We start from the raw sequence: 26,146 nt of genomic DNA on the forward strand, positions 1-26,146 counted from the left end.
CCCATCTTGATTATCATACACATAGTAAGGAGAGTGATCACTTTAGATAAGCTGTTGCCAGCAGGAGAGTAGGGTGGGGAGAGAGAAAACCTTTTGTAGTGATAAACACCCATTTTTTCATGGTTTGTGTGTATAAAAACATCTTCTGTATTTTCCACAGTATGCGTTCGATGAAGTGAGCTGTAGCTCAAGAAAGCTTATGCTCAAATAAATTGGTTAGTCTCTAACGTGCCACAAGTACTCCTTTTCTTTTTGTGAATACAGACTAACACGGCTGTTACTCTGACACTTGGTAATGCTTCTCTCCTGACTGTAGGAGTTTACAGCCTTAGCAAACATTTTTATGGTTACAGAGCAAACATTTAAGCATTACCTTATAACACAGGATACAGATATTATAAGGATTAATATATGCAGCATTCTTCAAGTATTCCAAAAAGTCTAAATGCATTCTTTTAGCTCTAATATCTATTTTAACAACGCTAACACACAGGCAAGCCAGACTAGTTTCCAATTATATATTTGTCAGTGTTCAGTGAAGCCTAAGGATCTTGACATAAGCTGGCACCTGGTCTGCCAGAGTCACAGATGGCATCTACGGAGTTGTGGGAAAGTATAATGTATATAAATAAAGGAAATTACTTTCTAAAAACAAAAGAGCATACAACCCCAAAACTCCCTTACTTGCTTCCAATCTTTCATGGCAAGGTACACTATTAAAAAGTTAATGCTCTTAGTTCCTTTATACAAATATTAAATTTTCCAGAATTAGTTGCACCATTTACTTACCATATGTTTATATTCCAGATTAAGATCTAAAACTATAATCAAAGAAACCCTGTATTTTGCTAGCTTGTTACTGATATACTCTGAAGCTGAATAGACCACTTCGGTACATGTGATCTGGATGCAAGAGAATGCTGGGCAGCCTCAGCAATAGTTTAGCTGTTTTTGTCTGGGCTTTAGTGGTCATAATGTGTATCAACCGTTATTGGGAATGGATCACAGTTGCTAAAGAGCTGTGATTTTTCACACTGATTTCACTTTAGCCAGGAATCTGCAGTCTACCTTTGTAAAATACCTTGACATCTTTGGATGAAAGACATTTTATAAAGACGAAGTGTAGCCATCTTCTCCTCTCACCCCTGCTTCTTTAAACTAATTTAGTTCTGATTTCTAGATTGCTTTGTATTTGTGGTGCAGAAAGATACTATTGTTATTTGTGTATGTTTTTTTAAATGCTGTAGTGTTGACTATTACAGCTGGATTTTAAACTTTCTGTATACTCACTCAGGTATTCCTCTGCACGAAAAGTAGTTTCTCAAAACCGTGCTTGTAAGAAAGCAGTCTGGTATAAGTGGGTTGTAGACACAGAAGTAAAGTGAGAAATGGATCACTTCTTATCTTTAAATCATCCCCCTGGAAAAATGGAGGATATTTCCTGTGAGAAATTTCTTGCTGACTTGAAACGTGGTTGGAAAGCCAGCGTAAGTGGCTGATCTAGATACTGATCTATAGCACAGTTTGAGACAAAGTACTTGATTCTAGACACCATCAAAGAATTTCTATAGCAATTTAGTTTGGAAACAGATAAAATCCAGTCAAACATATTTGATCTTTTTATTAAACATTTGTTTTCTGTATTATATATGCAAGAGTGAAATCAGAATAATAATGGTGGAATAGGAAGAATTTGTTTTCTCAAATTTTTTTTATCCATAGATGGAATGGAGAAAAAGTTCGTTACCTAAAGTGAAAATTATTTCACTTTTATGAAATTCTCACTCCAGTTGCAAACAATTTTGTATAGAGGATGATGTTTGTAGCCTGTCTGCCTGGAGTGAATATTTTCCCAAAATAGTGTAGCTATGTAAAAATTGTATGTGGGTGAATAAAGCAGATGGCTTTTCAAAGTAGCAGCTGGTAGGTAAAATGTAATGCCTGTGTTAGATTTCTTCTTCTTAGATCATGTGTCATAGAGTGAGGCAACTCACTAATTTCTCAGTGTTCATGAACACAGACACGCCTCACCCTTCCAATCATGATAACAAGCTTTGCCATTTGGAATTTGCTAACCAGTTATAGTGTGAAAAATTTGACCATTATTTGATAATAACTAAAGTTTCAAAAGTGCCGAGTCAGCAACTTATTTGTGAAAGTAAAGAAAAGATGCTTGGAAAGTGTCTGTCACCAAAAATAAGAGTGGTCCTAAAAAAAACTTTTCTGTGCATGTGCCTGGTTCCTGCTGGCCTGCAGTATGTGAAAAGATGCTACCTCATGGATCCCAGTTTGTCCACACTCTTATATTCCTCTCTGCTTTAAGAGCATATTTGATCACTTCTATTGCTCAAAAAAGGCTTTAAAGTCTTAAAGGATAAAGAATGCATCTGATGAAGTGAGCTGTAGCTCATGAAAGCTTATGCTCAAATAAATTTGTTAGTCTCTAAGGTGCCACAAGTCCTCCTTTTCTTTTTGCGAATACAGACTAACACAGCTGCTACTCTGAAACTTGTCATTAAAGGGTAATGTTACTCCAACTCACCCAGTACAGCTTTTCAATTACTTGCTTTGACTTCCAGTAAAACTACAGATAGGTGATCTTGTAAATATTTTCAAGTTACTATATTCTTTTACCCACCTCTGCCTCTGTATCCTGCTTGAAGCAGGGATGGGAGTAATTCTACTGAGAAGATGGGAAGCAGTAAAATAGAGTAATTCTTAGACATTTACAAATCTGAGACAATGCATCAGGGAAGATATTTCTCCTTCTTGGCTTTTTAGAGATCTAGTTTGAGGAGACAGTAAAGTTCCATGGCTGACCTGTGAGGTTGCTGCAAGTCCCAGGTGCTGGAAGGGTTGTGAGTGACCAGGGGATATGGATGTCTAGGGTGGTATGTTGTATTCTAGCAGTGGGAAATGGGTGGAGGGGAAATGGCAAAGGAGAGAGAGAAGCCCTTGTAGGAGCTGGCTCCTTCATTCAGCAAAGTTGCATCATGTTTCCCAAAAAAGCTTCTCTCCTACCAGCAGGAGACCTCTGGTTGATATAAGAGGAGCAGATGAGTGGAACTTAAGAGTAGGAGGCAAGTGAAGGAAATTCTAAGCAAATAGTAGGACATGGCAATGGTAAATCTTTTAGAAATACTAGTGGCACAGGATAATATTGGATTTTGCAGGTTGTATTTTGTTTGAGAGAGAGAGAGAGAGAGAGAGAGAAAGTAGTCGTTTTATCACGTCCTTGGTATAGACAGGCCATCTTTTTGCCTCCTAGGCAAGTGAAAGGTTTTTCTTTTTAATTTACTGTCCTTGAAAAGGAGTCACATTAATACTAGGCATCTGGCTTTTCACATCGTGTATCCCTTCATTGGCAGTAGGCTACACATAGACTTGCAGCACTAGAGGGTTAACTGCTGTTGAACCATGGACTTCAGCTGTATTCTTGCTTGCCGCCCTGACAGTGAGCAAACAGAACTACAGTTATTATTGTTTAAATTTATACTGTTACTATATGCCTCGAAGACTGAACCAATTTGGGGCTCTATTGTGCTAGGCACTATAGAAACATCCTAAGTGACTGTCCCTTTCCCAAAGAACTGACATCTTTTAGATTATAAAACTGAATACAAAATATAAGCACAGTTCAAATACAATTTTGAGTGAGGAATACTTAGTTTTAACATTGTTTGCAGATAGAAATGTCATTTCTTGCTTACTTCTGTCTTTAATCTTTTTTCAATGTTTTTTTCTCTGCAAGATCAGATAAGCATGTGCTGGTACAGTAGAATGCAGGTAGAGAAATGTGAAGAAAAAGGAACAATTTACTAGCCAAGTAGATTAATTCGATTCATTCAAATAAGATGTAACATATTTACAGTTCCTGTGCGTATTTATTACTAGAAAATTGTATTATAGATTTGTGTTGTTATAAACTTCAACTTCACAGTCCTTCAGTAAATGCAGAATGTGTTGATGTTGATCTTTATATGCTTGATTGCTAAGACCAGAGGCTCTGGAGCTTTTAAGGTGACTGCAAATTTCATTAATCTTATCCTTGCCAGAGCATCGTGTTTCAGAAGCATGGTATAAATAAGTTAAGGTCATGTGGGTTTTGTGGGAGTGCTTTTAAGGTTACTTTTAATCGATGGGAATGTGTTAGAGCTGCTGTTTTGTTTTTGTTTTTTACAAAATTAGATGTATTTCATGAATTTACATGAGTTAGGTGGAAAGATTCTGGTACCTTAAGAAAATAGGACCACTTAAATTTTATAAAAGTTACACCAGAAAATGTAGTAAAGAAAAACAGCATAATGATAGCATTTTATATTTTAATGGGTTACTCTTCTGCCTTTCCTCCACTGTGCTGGTTACCTTAGGTGATATCCCAGAGCTGAGGAGCGGGGTCTGAAGAGACTATTCTTGACTGGGATGGAGGGCGGTGAGGAAATTTACTTGGTTGTAATAGGAGATCTTAATAATGTTTTTGCAAATCAACATCTGCCTTCTCTCCTAACCTGCTTCTTTGGATTCTCTGATAATTATAGTTTCACATGGCTTTGTGTAATGGCATTTTTAATAGTGTCAGTACCTAGGAGAGGAATGGTTGAGGGTAAAAATCAAAGTAAGGGGGTAAAATTAAGAGAAATCAAATAAATGCTAGATATGAGGAAGAAAGTTATTGACAGGTGATTTAGTCTGTAGAATAGTCTCTGAAAGGAAGTGGTGGAAACCATTGAGAGCTAAAACTATCACAACACCCATAAACTGTCTCTTCATAATAATGATAACCATCGTATAAAAATCCTTGTGTTGTTTTCTCCTCCTAAATTTGCCAACGCACCTTGACTTATGTATACGTGTCTTTTAACCTGCAAGTTTTTCAGGGCAGGGGACTGTCTTCATCTTTGACTTGTGTTGCACTGAGCACATTGTCAACACTAAAAATATAATGAACAATAATAAGTGGACAAAGCATGAAAATATACTGTAGGAAAAAATATTCCACTGGCCCCTGGAGTTTGCATTAAATGACCTGATAAGTCTCTTCCATTTAACTTTTGTTTCTTTGTTAAACTGTATTGTGCAATACACAGCAGATCTTTTGTTAGGTTATTAGCTAGAGGTTTTTATAGACTTTGAGCATGTTTCCTGTCTTCGTCTTCTACGATCCCAAAGAAAGGAATCCATCAAAAAACATCCAGTCAGATGAGAGAATTTTTTCTATTTATGTGGGGTATTGGAAACAGAATGGAGATAGTCATGTTTTCCCTTTCTATTTCTCTTATTTTAAAGAAAGCTGTCTCCTGATAGTTTGGAGGGATAGGGTTGGATAGACATCAGAGAGATTGAATGTGGGATTTTTACTGGGCAAGAGAAGAATGGTGATTGTTTCTATATTGGAGAAGGGGGAACCATAGGTGAACATCTCTGCAGAGAGATCAGGTATATCATCCTTGTCATATGTAGTTTATTGCTAGCTGGTGGGCATATAGATGCACTCCAAGTCACATTAAAGTCAGTGGTAAGATTCCCATTGGATCAGAACCTTAGATTGTAAGTTCTTTGGAACAAGGAGCATCTTAATGTTTATTTTTGAAGCATTGTGTAAATTTGCAGCACAGCAGAAATTATTTTTAAGTAGCCCACTAGAATGTGTTCATTGTTGGCTATTGTGTCCTTTACCTCAGAAGTTTAATCATATTCAGATTTGCCAAACATATCCTGCGTTTCCCAATGTTTTCTTTTCAGGTATTTTGCATCTTTGTTTCCTTTCTGTTTTTGTTCTCTCTCTAGTTTGTTTTTATGTTAAATTCAGATTGGTGTGTTTTTTATAGGCAAATACACAGGTTTCCTCTTTGGTTCTAATGTATGAAATTGAATCTGTCTTAATCATAACATCTGTTCAAATATAAATGAAGACTTGTCCCTTTCTGGTTCCTTCTTTCCCTTCCTATTTAAGGTAGAACAACTCAGTGCCATCTTGCCTGCAATCTCTGTCAGTTTGTCTTGTTAGCTGAAATTTCTTCTTCGAACGCTGGTCCCTGTGTGTATTCCACTGGATTATGCATGCACTCTATGTATCTGAGACCAGATTATTTTTGCTGGCAGCATCCATTGGTGTGCACCTGCACCGTTCCTTTGCTTGTATGCCGAACCAATGACATAAGGGGAAGAGTCTCCATTTCTGTTGGACCCAGCGCTTACAAGGGAGATTCTGACACCATTGAACTCTATGAGAGAAATCAATCCCGCACGCCATCTACAAATTGATGTACTTCAGCATCGACATTACCAACAGCACTACCATTAGAACTGGAGACCACTCTTTCTGGGAATCTGACATCAGGAAGGGAGCGACATCACCTTCACCCAGAGTTGTAAGCCCAGATAGCAGATCCAGAGTCTCCTGGGCCAACTCATGACCTTATAAAATTGTGCACCATCTTCAGGACTGTTGGTACCCTATGCCTTGGGTCCTCCTCTGCCTCCTCCTCCCACTGGCCTTACTAGTGACCATGGGACTCATACATGCAATATCATGAATCAGTAAGGTCTCATATAATCCCTTCCTTCCCAGAGATCTGCCAGAGCTCTCCCAAGGAGCCCGTTGGAGAGAAAGAAGAAGAGCCAAATCAGGAGTACTGCTGGTGCCAACAGGAGTATCATCATCTTCTGATGAGGCAGTTGCCTCATCCTCACTGTATCTGCCAAATGACCACAAACAAGTTTCAGGAACTATTAAATAGTGTTGCAAACCCTCCAGATTCTTCTGGAGGAAATCCAAGAGACGCCTCATAGACTCTTTGATGTCTTACAGAGTTAGAGTGGCACTCCCCATAAATGAGGCCATCCTAAAGCCTGCCAAAGTCATGTGGCATACTCAAGCAACCTGTGCACTTATTCCCAAGAGGGCAGAAAGGGTATTTTGTCCCAGTCGAGGAAGCAGAATTTTTGTTCACGCATCCTGCCCCAAACTCTTCAGTAGTTCAAGCTGATAACTGAAGGTAGTAGGCAACAGCACACAGGGTCTACATCTTCAGATAAAGAGGCTAAATGTTTGGACCTTCTCAGAAGGAAGGTATTTACATCAACCAGCCTCAATTCCAGATAGCCGATTATGAGAACTTGCTTTCAAAGTATGATTATGTCAACTACTCTAAATATTCAGGATTCAGAAACAAGCTTCCTCAGGATAGTGCACAATTTCAGGTCCTTACTGAGGAGGATAGATTGGTGGCTAGACCATCCCTGCAGTAGATGCAGCTGACAAAGCCTCAGGGTCAGTGATGGTTGCTATCATTATGCTTCACAAATTCTGGCTTTTCTCCTTGGGATTCCCCAAGGAAGTTCAACCCACTGTGGAGGATTTGCCCGTTGATGGGAATAACTTATTTAACGAAAAGATTGATGTCTCATTACACTAATTGAAAAACTCAAGGGCAGCTTTCCACTCCTTTAGGATATGTACGCCAGCACCAAAGAGGAATTATCATAGGCACCCTTATAAGTCTAGACCATCACCACAACTCCTCCTACAACCAAAGAGGATATGAAAGCACCGTGAAAGTTACAGGATTCAGAGAAACAAAGAACGCTCCTCCTTCCAACCACAACCGCCTGTCAAGAAATACTTCTGATGGAACCTCGAAATGCTGCAAACTAACCTAAATACCATGTCTTTCCACCTCTGAAATTCAATTTGGTGGCTGCCTAGCCCATTTTTTCTATATATGGAAAATGATAACAGACAAATGGGTTCTCAATATAATTTGTTTTTGCTACACCACAGAGTTCTCCTCCCCCTACAAAGCTCCCTTTCCTGTCCTTTTTCAGGAACCACTCCCATGTGTGGATACATGTTCAGGAGATAGAATCCCTACTTCTGTGGGGAGCCTTAGAGCAGAGAAAGAGATTCTATACCAAATATTTCCTCATCCCCAATACAAAGGCAGGATGGAGACGCATCTTACACTTCCAGCAACTGAACACCTATGTCCACAGATTGAGATTCAGGATGGTCGCTCTTGTATCCATAATTCTGTCTCTAAACAGAGATGACTGGTTCATGGCTCTCTACATGAAAGAAGCCTGTTTTCATATGGACATCCACCCCATCACAGGAGATTTCTGAGATTCACTATAAGTCCAAACCATTATCGATACAGGGGCTCCTCTTTGGACTAGCAACAGTACCTCTGGTGGCAGCACGCTTTCAATGCCATGGCTCAACAGTCTTTCATTACCTAGACAAATGGCTGTTGATGGAAATTTAGTTAGGAGGGACTGACTTCAACCTCATCTTTGCTCAGTCTTTAGTGTCATTGGGTTCTGTGCAAACACAGAGAAGTCCATTTTAGCTGAAAAGAAGAGCATTGAATTTATTGGAGCAATTCTGGACATTCTGGAATTTATTGGAGCAATTCTTACCTCTCTCTGGACAGATTCTAATAAATGAACAGTTTATTCAGTCAACTCTGAAAGACCGCACAGGTGTCATTCATTCATGGTTTATCCTCCTGGGTCACATGGCGTCCTGTACCTATGTCCCACCTTTCACGAGAGTTCAGCTTCACCGTCTACAGGTTTAGCTTCGGACAGCATAAGTGCCAACCATACACAATACGCTCTCACCCCCACCCCAGAATGTGGGGCTCTCTAGCTTGATGGAAGAGCAGGGAACATGTGTGCATGTCAGTTCCTTTCTCTTAGCGCCCCCCCCCCCGCCTCCCCAAAAAAACTTTGATTACAGATGCCTCCCTTTTAGGATGGAGTACCCATCTGGATAAATACACAACATGAGGAACGTGAACTTCTTGCAAGTCCAGGTTGAACATAAACCTCCTGGAGCTAAAAGTTGTCCAAGAGGCCTGCAAACAATTCTTACTACTCAAACAAGTCCTTGGTTCAGACAACATGACAACAGTATTTTACATCAACAAACAAGGGGGAGCAAGATCCACCCTGCCTGTGCATAGAGATGATGGAACTGGTGTATTCATCATCACATTACCCTATCAGCAATACACCTCCAGGGAATACACAATATATTAGCGGACGACCTCAGTAGACACTTCTCAATGGATCATGATTGGGAGCTACAGGATTCCATGGTAAAGAGCACATTTGGATAATGGGGATCCCTGTCCTGGGATCTGTTTGTGTCACAAGAAAACATGAAATGCAAGATACACTGCTCCAGCGGATTGCAAGGTCAGGATTCCAGGGGAGAGGCCCTTCTAATCTCAGGGGCAGGACACTTCAGGTATACCTTTTCCCCATCCCATTTTACCTAGAGTTCTCAGGAAGATTCAGCAGAACTGGGCGGTAATCATACTTATTGCTCCTAGATGACCCAGGCAATCCTGGTTCCCCAGCTTTCATCGGCTGTCAACCCGTGTACCCATCAGCATCCAATTTTTCCCAGACCTCTTGACACAGGACAAAGGCAAGATCAGACATCCCCATCTGGATTCCCTCCATCTCATGCCTTCGTATTTGGATGGGCATTCAATCTAGAGCAGACATGTTTGGTAGCCATTCAAGCTGTCTTTTTATCAATAGCAGGAAGGAATCCACCAAAAAGAGCTACTTAGCTAAGAGGAAGAGATTTACTATTTGGGCTCAACATTGCCAGATGTCCCCAGAAGAATCAGACATTCCCACTATTTTAGACTGTCTGTTCACCCTTAAGACTTCAGGTCTTTCCTAATTCCCTACAAATACACTTGACAGCGATTAACATTTACCACCCTCCAATTGACAACCATTCCATTTTCACCCATCCAGTGATTGTATGTTCCCTGAAGGGTCTAGTTAGAACCTTCCCTCTGGTGACTAAACCTGCTCCAGCGTGGGATCTTAATTTGATCCTCTTGACATTAACTGAGTCACCATTTGAAACTGTTGGTGACGTGCTCACTATCCAATTTTTCTATGAAGGTTACCTTTCTAATGGCCATCTCTTTGGTTGGAAGAGTAGGAGACCTAGGCACACTTATGGCAGATCCACCATATAGAATAATCCATAAGGATAAGGTTTCACTGACACTACACCCTAAATTCACCCCCAAAGTAATTACTGACCACCTAAACCAGACAATACACTTACCTGTCTTCTTTGCAAAGTTCAGATGCCACCAGAGAGAATAGGAGACTCCATTCCTTGGATGTATGCTGGGAATTGGCATTCTACTTACAGAGAATAAAATTATTTAGAAACTCAACTAAATTGTTCATTTCATTGGTAGAATGAATGAAGGAGAAAGCAATCTCTTCTCAGAGACTTTCTAGGTGGATTTTAGGCTATCTCCTGTTCTGTTTCAAAGCTGCTGATACCCCTTCCCCTCAAGGTGTGAGGGCCTACTCTGCCAGAGCCAAGGCAGCTTTGGTAGCCTTGCTTCATGACATACTACTCATGGACATCTGTAAAGTGGCAACGTTGAGCTCCATACATACCTTCACAAATATGGTGTAGTGAAACAAGGTGGGTGAGGTAATATCTTTTATTGGACCAATTTCTGTTGGTAAGAGAGACAAGCTTTCAAGCCACATGTAGTAAGATGAGGCCCTGAAACATAAACCCTTGTATCAGAGGCCCGATATGAGACCTAAGGTGTGAACTAAAGTAACGGTCAAGACTTTGTTAACATAAAGCAAAGTTAAACTGTGAGCCAGAGGCAGGCCCTGTTCACAGAAGCTGGCAAGGAAAGGGCTGATACAAAAATACACATACCTAAAAGGTACCAGAACACTCCAATACTTGCACATTCCACACAGATAACAAGGAACAGGCTGACCCTGTTGTTTTGTTTGAACCAACATGTACAAGGTGAGAGGTGGCACCTTACTACGTAGAGGGGTTGCACCTCAATATGTCAGGAGTGATGTGTAACTTGTTTGTACCTGTATATAAGAATTTACCCCTGAGGAGTTGTCTTGTTCTGGCCTAGGGGGCAGTGGAAAATCCTACCACTGACTGAGCCAGTCCATTGTCAGGGAGCATATATGTACTAACAGAACCGTAGACATCTGATCCGGGGAGCTAGAGGCTGTGTTTTGTTTGACAATAAACCTGGCTGGGTGCCTTCTTAGCCTATTGGAGTCTGAGGTCATTGGGCGGTTCGCTTGAGATCTGCTGTGCCAGCTATCTGTGCAGAGCTGGGACAGCACACAGGGAGAATACACACGCACGCAGCCGACTGTTATCAACATTGAACAGAGCAGAGCACCACACTGGTGACGTCTGATGACAACACACAGAGCTCTTCCTCAGGTCTGGGAAACGTACTTCTAGCATCACAGCAAAATGCAAGGTGAAACAGATAGTTTAACATAAATTGTTAGCACATGTTGTAAGGGACCGTTCAAGGTAGAGCGGCCCGTTAACACCTCTGCAGTCATAGGACAAAAGGGGGGGGTTAGTGGGTTACAGATTGTTGTAATAAACCATAAATCCAGTGTCTCTGTTCAGTCCATGATTTTTAGTGTCTAGCATAGTAATGAATTTAAGCTCCTAGGCTCCTCTTTTGAAAGTATCGGGTAGGTTTTCTTTGAGGATGAGGACTGACAGGTCAACCATAGAGTGATCAATTCGTGAAAAGTGTTCACCCACATGTGATAGAGTGTTTTGTCTCTTATCATTTTCCTGTGTGAGTTCATTCAAGAGCATAGTGATTGTCTGGTTCACAACATAGTGGGGTATTTAGTACACTGGATGAGCTATACCACATGTTGTGATAGGCATGTGTAGGACTCAAGGATCTTGAAATGTGTGTTGATCATTGTAGCAGTGGAGATATGTCTGTAAATTTTCCATCTGTTGTTCTGTCAAGGTCTGGTGCTGCTTTGAGTTGGTATTGTTCTGATCTGTGGAGTGCTTGCTTCTGATGAAGATGAGTTTGGAAAGGTTGGAGGGTTATTTGAAGGGCAGAAGTGGGGGTTCAGGAAGATTTCTTTCAGGATGGAATCCCCATGGAGTATGTGATATAGCTGTTTTTATGGGTACAGGTTCCAGAGTGGGGCATTAGATGTAAGCCTCTGCATCTGATACATCCTTTGGCTTGGCGATACTTCAGTTTAATATCATGTAGGTCCTCGTACTCTCCTGCTTAATGAGTACTGCTTATCAATCACCCACAGTGGAATACACATAGGGACACATAGGCACTCGAAGAAAGAGAGGACTTACTTACCTGTATAGTAACCAGAACTCTTCAAGGTATGTGGTCGCTATCTGTATTCCATTACCCGTCAGTCTGCACTACCCCTTATACACTTGGCTCAGAGTATGAGGAGAAAAAGAGACAGGTGTGGACCAATGGACATTGCTAGCAAAAAAATTGTGGTTTCAGACACATGGAGCTCAAGCATACCCCACAGTGGAATACAGACAGGGATCATGCAACTTGAAAAATTCATATTACTACACAGGTAAGTAAACATCTCTATTTTACTACCTTGTTCATTTCACAAAACCTGTTGGTAGATTTCCTTCACCTTGTGTATTTTTTTTTTTCTGAAAAAGCAAGCTAAAACAAATTCCTTATATCAATTTGCTACCTTTACATCCATTTGATCTAAATAAAGTAGCCAATGAAATTTAATTTGGCTAAGAGTAAGGCATGATAATAGACTTCATGAACTGGTATGTCAACTTTTCAGGAAGTAACTCACGACATGTCTTATATTAATTTAGATGGACTATCTGGGCCGAACGAGTCAAAGATATTAACATAACTCAATAACTGTCCAATATTAAACAGGACTCCAGGTTTGATATACAGAGACCTGAGCAGCATGGCAAACACTGTTAAAAATCATTTAAGCCATTTATTAAAGATGCAGAAAATAAAGGAAAAATCAACTAAAGCATTTGAAAGGTGAAGTATTAAGAAAGGCTTTCCTTTTAACAACATTCCTCATTCTCTTTCCTGTTAGCTAGAGAAAGTTTTTAAAAAGAAACCCCCCCTTGTTTAACATTCTGTTAGATGGTATTAAAGATGGTAATAACCATCCTTTTGAGGAAAAGAGACGAAGTTAGTTGAGGTGGGCTAAAGCTGTCATTGCTGCTGTTAAAGTCTGATCATGTTTCTTAGAAGACAAAACAAGACAAACACACAAAACAGAAGAGAAAAGAACAGCAAAGATAGAAAATGCAGTTTCTGTCTCTGTTGTTGACTTTCATGTGCAGTCTCACTGCTGCAAAAACACAGGCACCACGAACAATCTTGTCAGCCACTCTGAAATTTGGCAAACTTGCACCAGCATCAAGCTGTTTAGGGCATTTCATTTAGTTACCTCTTTCTGGTCACAGCAATGTAGCAAAATATAGTCTTGGCTGACTAAGCCAGACTCTTATTAGATAGAAGGAAAAAGGAGAGGGATAGGAAAGAAAAGAAATAATGTGGGGAAGGAAGAGAACACACAAGTGTGTGTGTGTGTGTGTGTGTTGGAGAGAGGGGTATGTGACAAAGTTTCATGTCCTATGTGCAGGCTGATACTTAGCAGGTGGAGGTGTCATCTGGGTCCCTTTCTCTGGCATGGTCTGGTTAGCACAATCCTTAAGATCAGGATGCAGAAAGGCCAGGGTCCCAGGAGACAGTAGGGGTGTCAGCCACAATGATGAAGCTCTCTCCTTTCTCTTCTTTCAAGGAAGCAGTACTGCGGTAGCCTCTGTCTGTTTGTATTTTTCCCCCAATGTCTCTCTTTTTTTCTTTTCTGTTTAAGAACCCCAAAAGGGCATGTTGGGCAGACTAGCCCTATTCTCTCATTATTTTATATACCTAATTTCCAAAACATCAACTTTTATTCATTGATTTTTCAGTCTCACACTGTCTTGTTTACTAGGCAAGATCTTAAGAGTCCTTGAAAATTATATCAGTAGGCCTTTTTGTTTGCATTAATTCAGTCTTTTTGTCTCCTTCTTATAACTTTTTCCATCAGCATTTATTATTATGGGTTATTGTGACACTTTATGAACTTTCTCTCAATTTTTACGGTTGAACTCACAATTAGGGTAGATTTGTAAGCCTTATCACAACAGTCTACATGGGGTCACTCAAAAAAGTTAAGCCACATTAACTCAAGGTTTGACTTTAAAGTACATTAGATAAAGCACATTACTTTTGAATAAATGTCCCTACAGGGTTAAAAGTGGCCTTAGTTTGCTTTAGCTTAACTCACTTCCTGATGAGAGAGCATTCACACAAAGGTTTAATGCATTTTAACTAATGCATTTTAACTTCACACCTTCAGTTAATTTGCTTACCTTTCGTGAGTGTCCCCAAGTAGACATGCCCTCAGAGAACAGCAGGCATCATTCAGTTCTGTCCCTTTCTTATCCGTAGATGCTGCAGAGACCACCTGTGGTAATAATGTGGGTAGTTGTGTTTAAGATCCTGGTTTAAATGAAACAGGGGTGGTGCTGAAGTTTTCAGTGATAGGTGCTTAACTTTAGCATTCACATCCCTGTTGGTCTACCGGAGTCCAAATCTAACTTTCTGTTTAGGTTCTTTTACTGTGCCCATCACCATGGCATGCAGTAACACTCCAGGTTTACAAATAAACAAGGGCCTTATCTATGCTAGGCTTTCTTTCTGAAAAATATCCTACCACTGCTAATACAGGAGCAGCTCCACCTGTAGTAAAAAAAAAAAAAAAAAAAAAAAAAAAAAGTGGAAGTGTTAGTGTAGACAAAGGGCCGCCAGCCAGTGTATTACCACCATGTCATAGACTAGCTGTGAGCAGTTCTAAATGACACAGTGTTTAACTCCAAGAGCTGTCTTTTCCACCCACCACTGCTACTGCCAGTGGGACTACAGTGGTGTGAAAAATTTCAGGAAATGCTTAGTGTATACACAGCCTGTGAAACTAGCACCTGTTGTGCGGTTTTCTTCTCCATTCCTCCCCAGAGAGTAAAGAGGTAGAAGGTGTGTGTGTGTATGTGTGCGCTTATCTATTTGAAAGCTAACGTGCTCCATGTTGCTTAGTAGAAAAGCAAGATTGAAGGAACGAGCCACATTTGAACTGGAAAATAGTGAAGTTTATTGTTTGAATTTCCTGAGAGAGAGAATTCCACAGTCCAGGCCCAACCTAGAGGTTACCATATGTCCGGATTTAACGGGACATTGCCTCTTTTGTTGAGACTCCGTCCTCTGTCCTGACAGATTTTTCAAATAACAGGAAATGTCCGGGATTTTTGAAGAGCAGACATTACAGCTCAGAAAGAGCCCTGATTGGTCCACTTCCTGACTGGTCCCTCCCCTGCCTCCACAGCTGATCAGTCAATTCCCCTGCAGCCACAGCTACCGATCCTGTCCACCCAGGCACCAGTTCCCAGCCCTGGGGCGCGGGGGTCCTGCAGAGAGGTACTGACTAACAGCTGTCACTGCATCCTGGGCTTACGCCTGCCACCGTAACAGGGAGCGACCAGTGAGTACCCCCACCACAGGGTACCCCCTCCAGCAGAATTGTGTCCCCCCTCCAACTCCTCCTCCCCCACCCTGGCAGTGTCCTCTTTTCTGTGAACCTGAAATATGGTAACCCTAGCCTCACTCCCACCACTCACCTGAGGAAAGTGTCTCCTGTACACACGTTTGTCTCTTGGTGTAGACAGCTTCATTTTTCCTTCATTGTTTTGGAGCTGTTAAGGGTAGGTGAGGGAGTTTTATAGTTAATCTGGACCCAGACTTAGAGGCTTGAACAAGGATCAAGACTTCAAAACTTGACACAGAGCTCTACAGAGGGCCGGCCAGTGAGGTGAGGGGAGCACAATTGTGCTGTTTTGTAACCAGTGTTGCTGAGAAGTCATGTGGCTGCATTTAGCAGGAGTTGCAAAATCTTCAGGGCTGATGCTTTCAAGCCTAAACAAATTGCAGTGCCACAGTCTCCACATAAGCTGACAGTGCTCTATCAAAGTCTATGCATCCTGTCCCTGCTGAGGATAACACTTAGCCTGTCTGAGGTGGTCAGTCAAGTTTCCTCAGAATGCAGCTATGTGAGAACTTTCTGATACTGAGATGAGAAGCACCCCAGAACTCAGACAGTGTAATTCATGAGTATGTCAGCCTCACCTCAGTCCCTGGAAAAATCATGGAGCAGGTCCTCAAGGAATCAATTCTGAAGCACTTAGATGAAAGGAAAGTGATCAGGAACAGTCAGCATGGATTCACCAAGGGCAAGTCATGCCTGACTAATCTAATTGCCTTCTATGACGAGATAACTGGCTCTGTGGATGAAGGGAAAGCGGTGGACATGTTGTTCCTTGACTTTAGCAAAGGTTTTGACACGGTCTCCCATAGTATTCTTGTCAGCAAGTTAAAGTAGTATGGGCTGGATGAATGGACTATAAGGTGGATAGAAAGCTGGCTAGATTGTCGGGTTCAACGGGTAGTGATCAATGGCTCCATGTCTAGTTGGCAGCCGGTATCAAGTGGAGTGCCCCAGGGGTCGGTCCTGGGGCCGTTTTTGTTCAATATCTTCATAAATGATCTGGAGGATGGTGTGGATTGCACCCTCAGCAAGTTTGCAGAGGACACTAAACTGGGAGGAGTGGTAGATACGCTGGAGGGTAGGGATAGGATACAGAGGGCCCTAGACAAATTGGAGGATTGGGCCAAAAGAAATCTGATGAGGTGCAACAACGACAAGTGCAGTCCTGCACTTAGGACGGAAGAATCCAATGCACCGCTACAGACTAGGGACCGAATGGCTAGGCAGCAGTTCTGCAGAAAAGGACCTAGGGGTTACAGTGGACGAGAAGTTGGATATGAGTCAACAGTGTGCCCTTGTTGCCAAGAAGGCCAATGACATTTTGGGATGTATAAGTAGGGGCATTGCCAGCAGATCGAGGGATGTGATCGTTTCCCTCTATTCGATATTGGTGAGGCCTCATCTGGAGTACTGTGTCCGGTTTTGGGCCCCACACTACAAGAAGGATGTGGAAAAATTGGAAAGAGTCCAGCGGAGGGCAACAAAAATGATTAGGGGACTGAAACACATGAATTATGAGGAGAGGCTGAGGGAACTGGGGATGTTTAGTCTTCAGAAGACAAGAATGAGGGGGGATTTGATAGCTGCTTTCAACTACCTGAAAGGGGGTTCCAAAGAGGATGGCTCTAGACCGTTCTCAGTGGTAGCAGATGACAGAACAAGGAGTAATGGTCTCAAGTTGCAGTGGGGGAGATTTAGGTTGGATATTAGGAAAAACTTTTTCACGAGGAAGGTGGTGAAACACTGGAATGCGTTACCTAGGGAGGTCGTGGAATCTCCTTCCCTAGAAGTTTTTAAGGTCAGGCTTGACAAAGCCCTGGCTGGGATGATTTAATTGGGGATCGGTCCTGCTTTGAGCAAGGGGTTAGACTAGATGACCTCCTGAGGTCCCTGCGAACCCAGATATTCTATGATTCTATGTCTCTGGCTGGCGGAGAACGCCCTGTTGCAGCAATCTCTTTATAGTATTTTTCTTTACCTACCAGCATACTCTGTCTTGTTAAGGTTGAACTTCAGCCACTGATAAATTTTGAATGGGTGCTTTTTAATCAAACAAAAATTATACATAAGTATTTCTTAAGGTTCAACCGCTAAGGAGCTCTCTTTCTCATAATTACGTCCATGATGTTGAAGTCCTCTTTGTGGGAAATCTGCTTCCCAGTTACATTAATAGTTTTATCATGCAAATGAATGGAATAATACATCTGCCACACCTTAATGATATGTACAAATATGTCACCACTTCATACTGCAGAAGAGAACTTGTATTACATCAGTGATGTGACAGACAGTTGGTAGCTTTGAGTAAGGGGATAAAACAGTGAGAGAGAATTCCATAAAGTATTTAAAAGGAAACATAATTGTATAATTATGGCAAATGTATAGATTATGTTAATTTTATAATGTTGCTTCAGCTGATATGTGCTTTCACAGAAGAGTAGAATGTCAAACTTCATGAGTTTCACCATTTGTCATCTTCAAATGAGTTAAATTACAGTATTTAATCTTGAAGAAAATACTGTAACAGACAATTATCTTTGACTCATGTATGATTATTTTTGTATTGAAACATCAGCATGTAAAAGATGGGATATTCTTCACTTAGAGCAATACATGTTTATCTGGTTAAAGCAATATGATGTGTTTTACAGTAGCTTAATGGATTTTCTTGAGCTTTTTAATTAATAGCATATTAAATTCTGACTTCCTGGGAAATGCATCATTGAAAGATGGTATCATTTTTACAACCTTTGTAATGACCAGATAACTTTTAAGTCCATATTTCTTTACAGGAATCAGGTAAACTTTTACAAATTATAGTTCAGAAGAACTCGATAGCCTTCACATTTTTCTACAAATCTAAGATTTTGTCTCTCAAAAATGTAAGCATTTTGAAGATGTAAAGCACTATCAATTCTAAAATTAATAATTCATTCTTCATATAAACATCTCAGTTTGTGCTATAATTCATTGTGTGTGCACGCACAAGTAAATAAATAAGTTTATATTGACAAATCATCCTTCAGGGTAACACAGCTATTTACACTTTTGACGTTAAAATCTCTTCCTGATATTATGTGGTTAGTATTTGTTAGCGTTATACTGAGAAGGATTAAGAGTTTTTTGTTTTGTCAAAATATTGAGCAGTCCAGACCTAAAAGGCTTTTCTCTGACATTGCTGAAACTATCACAGTAATTCACATTCTCATCTTACAAAGTCCATAAAGATGTCTGTTTTTCCAGAGCTGCTTTCAGTGATGAAGTTGCTGCTTCTTTCCTTGTTGGAATTTTTTAAAAAGAGAATTTCATAGTACAATTTTCAAGTACTTTTTTTCTCACCATACCTTGTGACTACCCAGTTCTTTTTGAAAGGTTTGGCTCCTCACACTGCATAGTGTCTTCATGTTTGATCTGCAGTGGGTACTGATTTTGTGAGATGACAGTTTTTGCATGTCAACAGACCACGGCATCACAGTAATAGGATTCTGAACGCATTACAAGATTAAACACAATAAGCTGTGAAAATAAAAGTTCATATTCACTTTTATTTAAAATGTGTCTCTCTAAAGAATACCTTTCACACTGGAATAAGCCAAAACATCAGTTACACACACAAATCTTGGGCAGTAATTTTTTGTGTTCTGTTCTTTTCTGTGGAAAATGTGTATTTGTTTGTGTGAATGGTGTTTGTATATAGTTGGTATATTCCAGTATAAAAGGCATTCTTTAAAAATTAGACTTGGCTGAAGGTGTGCTGAGTGTATTATGATCACATACTGACTCTACTTATTATTTCAAATGCTTCTTTACATTGATGTTGTGGGTCAAATTTTCACAACTCTCTACATGTTTATTGCCCATAATAAGCAGGCATATGTGTCTAGTGTATATGCATAGTTACTGTAATTACACATGCAAAATTACAAGGCATGCATATGTATCACAATTGAACATGCAAGTCACATTAATTGTGAGTGCAAATGTCACAGCTATGACATCCAGGCTCCCTGTGACTATTTAGATTCAAATTAGTAAAGTCTAATGTAAGTAACAGAGACAGAGATGTGGCAAATTGCATCAAAATTGCTGTTGAAAGAGATTGCCTACAGGCATTCAGCCATATATGCAGATGAGAAACATAATAGGTTTTTCTTTGTTTATACGCTATGATAGGCTGATACCCCCTGAAATTATTTACACCTAAGGTACACATATCCAAAGTTGCTTGAACAATATTCAAGTGTATAGTTAATATGATGGACAAATGAAGCAACTTTAAGTAGCATTGACATTATCCTTCTATGACACAAAACTACTTATTTTACCGTAGGTGAAAAATGATTATATGTTAGAAATAGCAGATCAAGTGGACCAGGAAATTGCTTTGAAGCTAGGTTGCCTTGAAATCCGGTAAGTTGAAAACTGCATATTTTGTTTCTGATATACTGTATACATTAATTTTGAAGATGTTTTTAATTCTCATTTTTCCTGATTCTCTTACCTCTATAAATTAGTAAAATATTGTTAGGAATTATGAAAACTAATTTATCATTTCAAAGAAAAAATGATCAGAATATATTGTAACTAATTCCTAATGGTTTGTAAATTACAGATTAATTTTACAGATCAATTAACTATCTTTTTATATTGATTTTATTTGGTGCATATTAGCAACTAAACAGTTCGAAGGCCTAAAGACTAAACTGGAATATTCAAAAGAAAATAAGTCTGAAGTGCATTTGCTAACAGATAGTGTCATGTCTTCATTCTTCTATTAATAATACAGATGAAGAATTTAATTAAAAATAAAACACTGCCGCTTTTTCTTTCTCAACTTGGTGTTGAAGATTTTTAACATGCTAATTTAAAGAATGCAAAATGTTTTTTCAGAACAAAGTTTCTGAAAGGGCAAATGAACTGATCTTGTGAGCTGCACTGATATTTTGCGTAGCTTTTCCATTTCAAACTGATAAACATAAAGACCTGAGATACTCAGTGTATGTTTACCACATTGAGAATCTTGAAAGAGTCACCCCTTTAAACCTTTTGAAATGTATTTTCGCTATTTTATGGTAGGGTGACCAGATAGCAACTGTGGAAAAAATGGGACGGGGGTGGGGGGTAATAGGCGCCTATATTGGGGAAAAAAAGTCCCAAAAAACGGGACTGTCCCTATAAAAACAGGACATCTGATCACCGTATTTTATGAAGAATCTGAGGGCTGAGATAATTACTTTAGTTCTGCTATTGTCTTGCAGAGCAAGACTAGGACAGTAACAAGATCATTAAGAAATGAATGGCAAATCAAGTGATATAGAGCAAAGGAAAAAAGTGCAGGTTGAACAGTAATTTTCAGAGATAAAACAGGATTAGGACTGTGGCACTTGGGTATTGTGGGTAAGGGCTTGGAGTGTTTTCTTCGTGGCAGTCTTGGAAGAAGTGAAAATTCTATTAACCTTTTTTTAGAAAATTTAACGGATATAACAACCCACTATCCTGGGCACTTTTCTCTCAGACAGATTCCACTCTCCGATATTTTTGCCAAGCACATTGTGTCTGTCTGATTTGTCTTCATACTCATCATGGTGCTACTAGTATTATGTTATTAGTATATCATTCTGGGATGTCTTGTGCATGAAAAATACTTTAATCAACTAAAGTCTACTCGGTTGTAGTAGTGTAATAGTATGTCAGTGAACTCATATTTGAAGTCAGTCGGCAAATGGCTTTTAGTGGTAGGTCTCTGAAAGCTCTGAATGCACTTATTGTAGGTTTAAGCTGGTTCATCCAATAATTATTGCTTGCAAATATTTTTTCCCTGACTTTAGGAGATCCTACTGGGAGATGAGGGGCAATGCACTAGAAAAGAAGTCCAACTATGAAGTTTTAGAGTAAGTATTGCATTTCAGTTTGAGGCTTGGGCTGTTGCTTGTACAGGAACATGAAGACCAGTTTAGTGAGAACGCAGCACTGCTGCCATTTTTCGTAGCAAGGTCACGACAGTAGGACTGTTATTTTTATCTAACATTAACATAACATTTTATCTAAAATAAAGTGTGAAATCTTAAAACCTGATAAATTTCAGACCTTTCAATCTATAGAGGTGGTGAGAGCTCATTTACCACTGTATGACTAAGACAAATTGGGTTGTTAACAGTTTAAACTTGCTGATATGCAGTACCATTGGTTTGAGTCATCTGTATTCTGTTAGTGCTCGTGGGATAAGCTAGTCTAGTCCTACAAATTTAACAATGCTTTGTACAAAAATGGATTTTCCGTGTACAATTAATCAGTCACAGGACTAATTTACACAGAGTTCTTTAATTACTTACCAGCTACTTGAAATTTAAAATCTGAGGTTTTATTTTACCTTGACTTCTGCTAAGTGTGTTGTTATGATCTTGCAGTCTATAAACATATAGTGTGTCCTCCACATATTCCAAAACTTAAAACATCCAAGAAGCATCCTGGTAGCAAATCTAATTTGTTGACTTAATCATGCTGTATAGGAGATGGCTTTAATCCAAATTTGAACAGAGTGCTTGAGAAGCTTTGCAAAAAGAAAAGGAGTACATGTGGCACCTTAGAGACTAACAAATTTATTAGAGCATAAGCTTTCGCTCTAATAAATTTGTTAGTCTCTAAGGTGCCACAAGTACTCCTTTTCTTTTTGCGGATACAGACTAACACGGCTGCTACTCTGAAACCTGAGAAGCTTTGCATTCAATTCCAAAGGAGACAATTAATGTTTGTTACAACCCTGTTAAAGGTCAATTGTGTTTTCATTAGCTTCAGTGGAATAATGTATCAACAAATGCTCTAACTAGTTATTATGCTTTGCTGCTAAAACCCTTGTGGGATAGAGAAGACAAGGTGTATGGCATAATACAAAATTAGGTTAACAGCTCAGGGCAGCAAGAAAAGTTTCAGCTTTCCGGTTTTTATTTTAAAATAAAATAAAGTGAGCTAATTCAGATTAAGGTTTGGTACTGGATCATTTGAAGGTAGGGTAGAAGATTCTTTTAAGGGCAATGAAATTGTTGTTTAGGACTCATGAGGAAAGATACTTTTTTTGTTTGCTCGTTTTTAAACAGGTTAAAAAATTACTTCCAGCAATTATATCCAATTGATATGAGAATAGATGCTCACTGTTAAGTAACCCTCTTTCAAAGCACATATGCCAGGGAAAGCAGGCTATGCTGTGAGCAAGACTGCAAGGACGTTAGTTCCAATAATGCAGTGGCAGAGATCAACTATACTGAGCACATAGTTTGGAGTCAAGAATTCCTGGGTTCCAATCTCAGCTCTGCCTGAATATTATGATAATTTATTATTAAAATATGTGTCTCGTTATTTTCAAGGACTTTGTTCTTTTTGTGTAGAAAATGTTATACTAATACATATCAAACATACTTTAAAAAATATATAACAGTAGTATGTGTGCAGTATGTACTTATTAAATGTAATATCTAGGGCTGTCAAATGATTAAAAATTAAACATGATTAATTGGAAGATTTAAAAAGTTGCAAGATTAAAAAAAATTGTGATTAATCAGTTTTAATTACACTGTTAATAATAGAATACCACTTATTTAAATATTTTTGTTTTTTACATTTTCAAATATATTGATTTCAATTACAACACAGAATACAGAGTATACAGTGCTCACTTTGTTATTATTTTGATTACAAATGTTTGCACTGTAAAAAAGATAAAAGAAACAGTATTTTTCAATTTATCTCATACAAGTACTGTAGTGCAATCTCTTAATCGTGAAAGTGCAGATTACAAATATAGTTTGTTTACGTTTACAGGAAATAATGCCGCCCGCTTCTTATTTACAATGTCACCTGAAAGTGAGAACAGGCGTTCTCATACCACTGTTGTAGCTGGCATTGCAAGGTATTTATGTGCCGTATACGTTAAACATTTGTATGCCACTTTATGCTTTGACCACTATTCCAGAGGACATGCTTCCATGCTGATAACAGATTCTGCTCGATAACAATCCAAAATAGTACGGTTTAATGCATGTTCATTTTCATCATCTGTCAGATGCCATCAGCAGAAGATGGATTTTCTTTTTTGGTGGTTTGGGTTCTGTAGTTTCTGTATTAGTGTTGCTCCTTTAAGACTTCTGAAAGCATGTTCCTCACCTCGTCCCTCTCAGATTTTGGAAGGCACTTCAGATTCTTTTGGGTCGAGTGCTGTGCCTATTTTTAGACATCTCATCTCATACCTTTTTGAGTCTGTCAAATCTTCAGTGAAAGTGTTCTTAAATCAAACATTTGCTGGGTCATCGCCCAAGACTGCCAAAACACGGCAGAATGTGGATAAAACCATGGAGCAGGAGGCATACAATTCTCCCCCAAGGAGTTCAATCACAAATTTTATTAATGCATTATTTTTTGTAACAAGTGTCATCATCATGGAAGCATGTCCTCTAGCGTGGTGGTCGAAGCATGAAGGGCATACAAATGTTTAACATATCTGGCACGTAAATACCTTGCAACACTGGCTACAACAGTGCCATGTGAATGCCTGTTCTTACTTTCAGGTGACATTGTAAACAAGAAACGGGCATTATTATTTCCCGTAAATGTGAACAAATTTGTTTGTCTTAGTGTTTGGCTGCACAAGAAGTAGGACTGAGTGGACTTTTAGTCTCTGAAGTTTTACATTGTTTTATTTTTGAGTGCAGTTATGTAACAAAAAAGTACATTTGTAAGTGGCACTTTCATGATAAAGAGATTGCACTACAGTACTTGTCTGAGATGAATTGAAAAATACTGTTTGTGTTTGTTTTTTACACAGTGAATACACAAATACAGTGAAAGTATTTGTAATGAAAAATCATATAAAATGAGCGCTGTACACTTTTTATTTTGTGTTGTAATTGAAATCATTATATTTGAAAATGTAGAAAAATATCCAAAAATATTTATAAATTTAAATTCGTATTCTATTAGAATCATAGAATCATAGAATATCAGGGTTGGAAGGGACCTCATGAGGTCATCTAGTCCAACCCCCTGCTCAAAGCAGGACCAATCCCCAATTAAATCATCCCAGCCAGAGCTTTGTCAAGCCTGACCTTAAAAACTTCTAAGTAAGGAGATTCTACCACCTCCCTAGGTAACGCATTCCAGCGTTTCACCACCCTTCTAGTGAAAAAGTTTTTCCTAATATCCAACCTAAACCTCCCCCACTGCAACTTGAGACCATTACTCCTTGTCCTGTCCTTTTCTACCACTGAGAATAGTCTAGAACCATCCTCTCTGGAACCACCTCTCAAGTAGTTGAAAGCAGCTATCAAATCCCCCCTCATTCTTCTCTTCTGCAGACTAAACAATCCCAGTTCCCTCAGACTCTCCTCATAAGTCATGTGTTCCAGACCCCTAATCATTTTTGTTGCCCTTCGCTGGCCTCTCTCCAATTTATCCAGATCCTTCTTGTAGTGTGGGGCCCAAAACTGGACACAGTACTCCGATGAGGCCTGTGTCCAGTTTTGGGCCCCACACTACAAGAAGGATGTGGATAAATCCTTTTATTATAAATCTCCTATTATTGTTTAACAGTGTGATTAAAACTGCGATTACTCACGATTAATGTTTTTAATTGAGTTAATCTGTTTTGAGTTAATCGTGTGAGTTAACTGCGATTAATTGACAGCCCTAGTAATAGAACATTTCATGTGGAAAGTTGGAAGTGAAGGAAAGAACAGGGCAGAGCAAAGAGGCAGTTGGGTTAGTTCAAGGTCAGTGATCATCAGGAGAAATCCCATTTAGGATACATACAAAGAGGAAGGAATAGAGAGATGCCATAGGAAATATTAAGAGAGAGAAAATACTTTAGAATTTTGTTAATATAAAGGAAGTGACTGTATGGGTGACCTGGAGGAAGGCTAATACAGTGTCACTTTCTTAAAAGGAAGATAAATGGTGAGATTAATGACTACAAATGAGTTATTGGGGGTTCGGCAGGAAGAGTGAAAGGCAAATTTGACAGATTTGTGAGAAAGTGAGCAAGAAAGACCTAAGGAAAGGCAGTGGGTGCAGTTTGTTTATATTTCAGCATGACCATCAATAAGATGTTCCAAAGTCAGTTATTGGACATACTAGAAAGTATAAGCATTAGTATTTAGGTTAATAACCTTGATTGAAAACTAGCAGGGGGACATCTTGGTGCCAGTGAGATCTCGGTGCTATCCATCCCGGAGGCCTTTGCAGCAGCTAGGGACCTGATAATCCTCCCGGTACTCCTGATCCCAGCAGGACAACTTCCAGCACCAGTGAGTTCATTGAGCAGAAGGGAGCAGCTAGCCCCAGGCTCCTGTCTGGCACCAGGTCCTCCAGTACCAACCAGAGGGCAACTGTCCCTGCTGATGTTGGCAAAGACTTCCCTACTCTGGCACTGATCACTGGACCTCAGGACCAGCTGGCAGAAGCGGGGGGTACTGCCCCCCCCATGGTCTCCCCAAGCACACTCGTAGTTGGAGGTGGAGTCCTGCACCCAATCCAGGGGCCGTTACGAGTACCCAGTATACATCCCACCAGATGCCAGTGCGGGTGCCCCCCGGTCACCTGGCCTAGAGAACAGTGGCCTGTGCAGGTCCAATGGCTATTTTGGAATCCATGGGATTTTTTCCCAGTAGCAGGATTG

At 39.7% G+C, this 26,146-nt stretch overlaps 1 protein-coding gene across 3 annotated transcripts in view; it reads left to right on the forward strand.

Moving 5' to 3' along the window:
* The window catches only part of PTK2 (protein tyrosine kinase 2), a 385,991-nt gene that overhangs the window by 192,157 nt on the left and 167,688 nt on the right, over positions 1–26,146 (forward strand). For all 3 annotated transcript variants that reach the window (XM_077809747.1, XM_077809744.1, XM_077809746.1), the window contains 2 exons: positions 19,814–19,893; positions 21,312–21,374. In XM_077809747.1, the coding sequence (XP_077665873.1) occupies positions 19,814–19,893; positions 21,312–21,374 (143 nt within the window). The remainder of the gene's footprint in view (positions 1–19,813; positions 19,894–21,311; positions 21,375–26,146) is intronic.

Source organism: Eretmochelys imbricata, chromosome 2 (assembly GCF_965152235.1).
Source record: "Eretmochelys imbricata isolate rEreImb1 chromosome 2, rEreImb1.hap1, whole genome shotgun sequence".
Lineage (NCBI taxonomy): Eukaryota > Metazoa > Chordata > Testudines > Cheloniidae > Eretmochelys > Eretmochelys imbricata.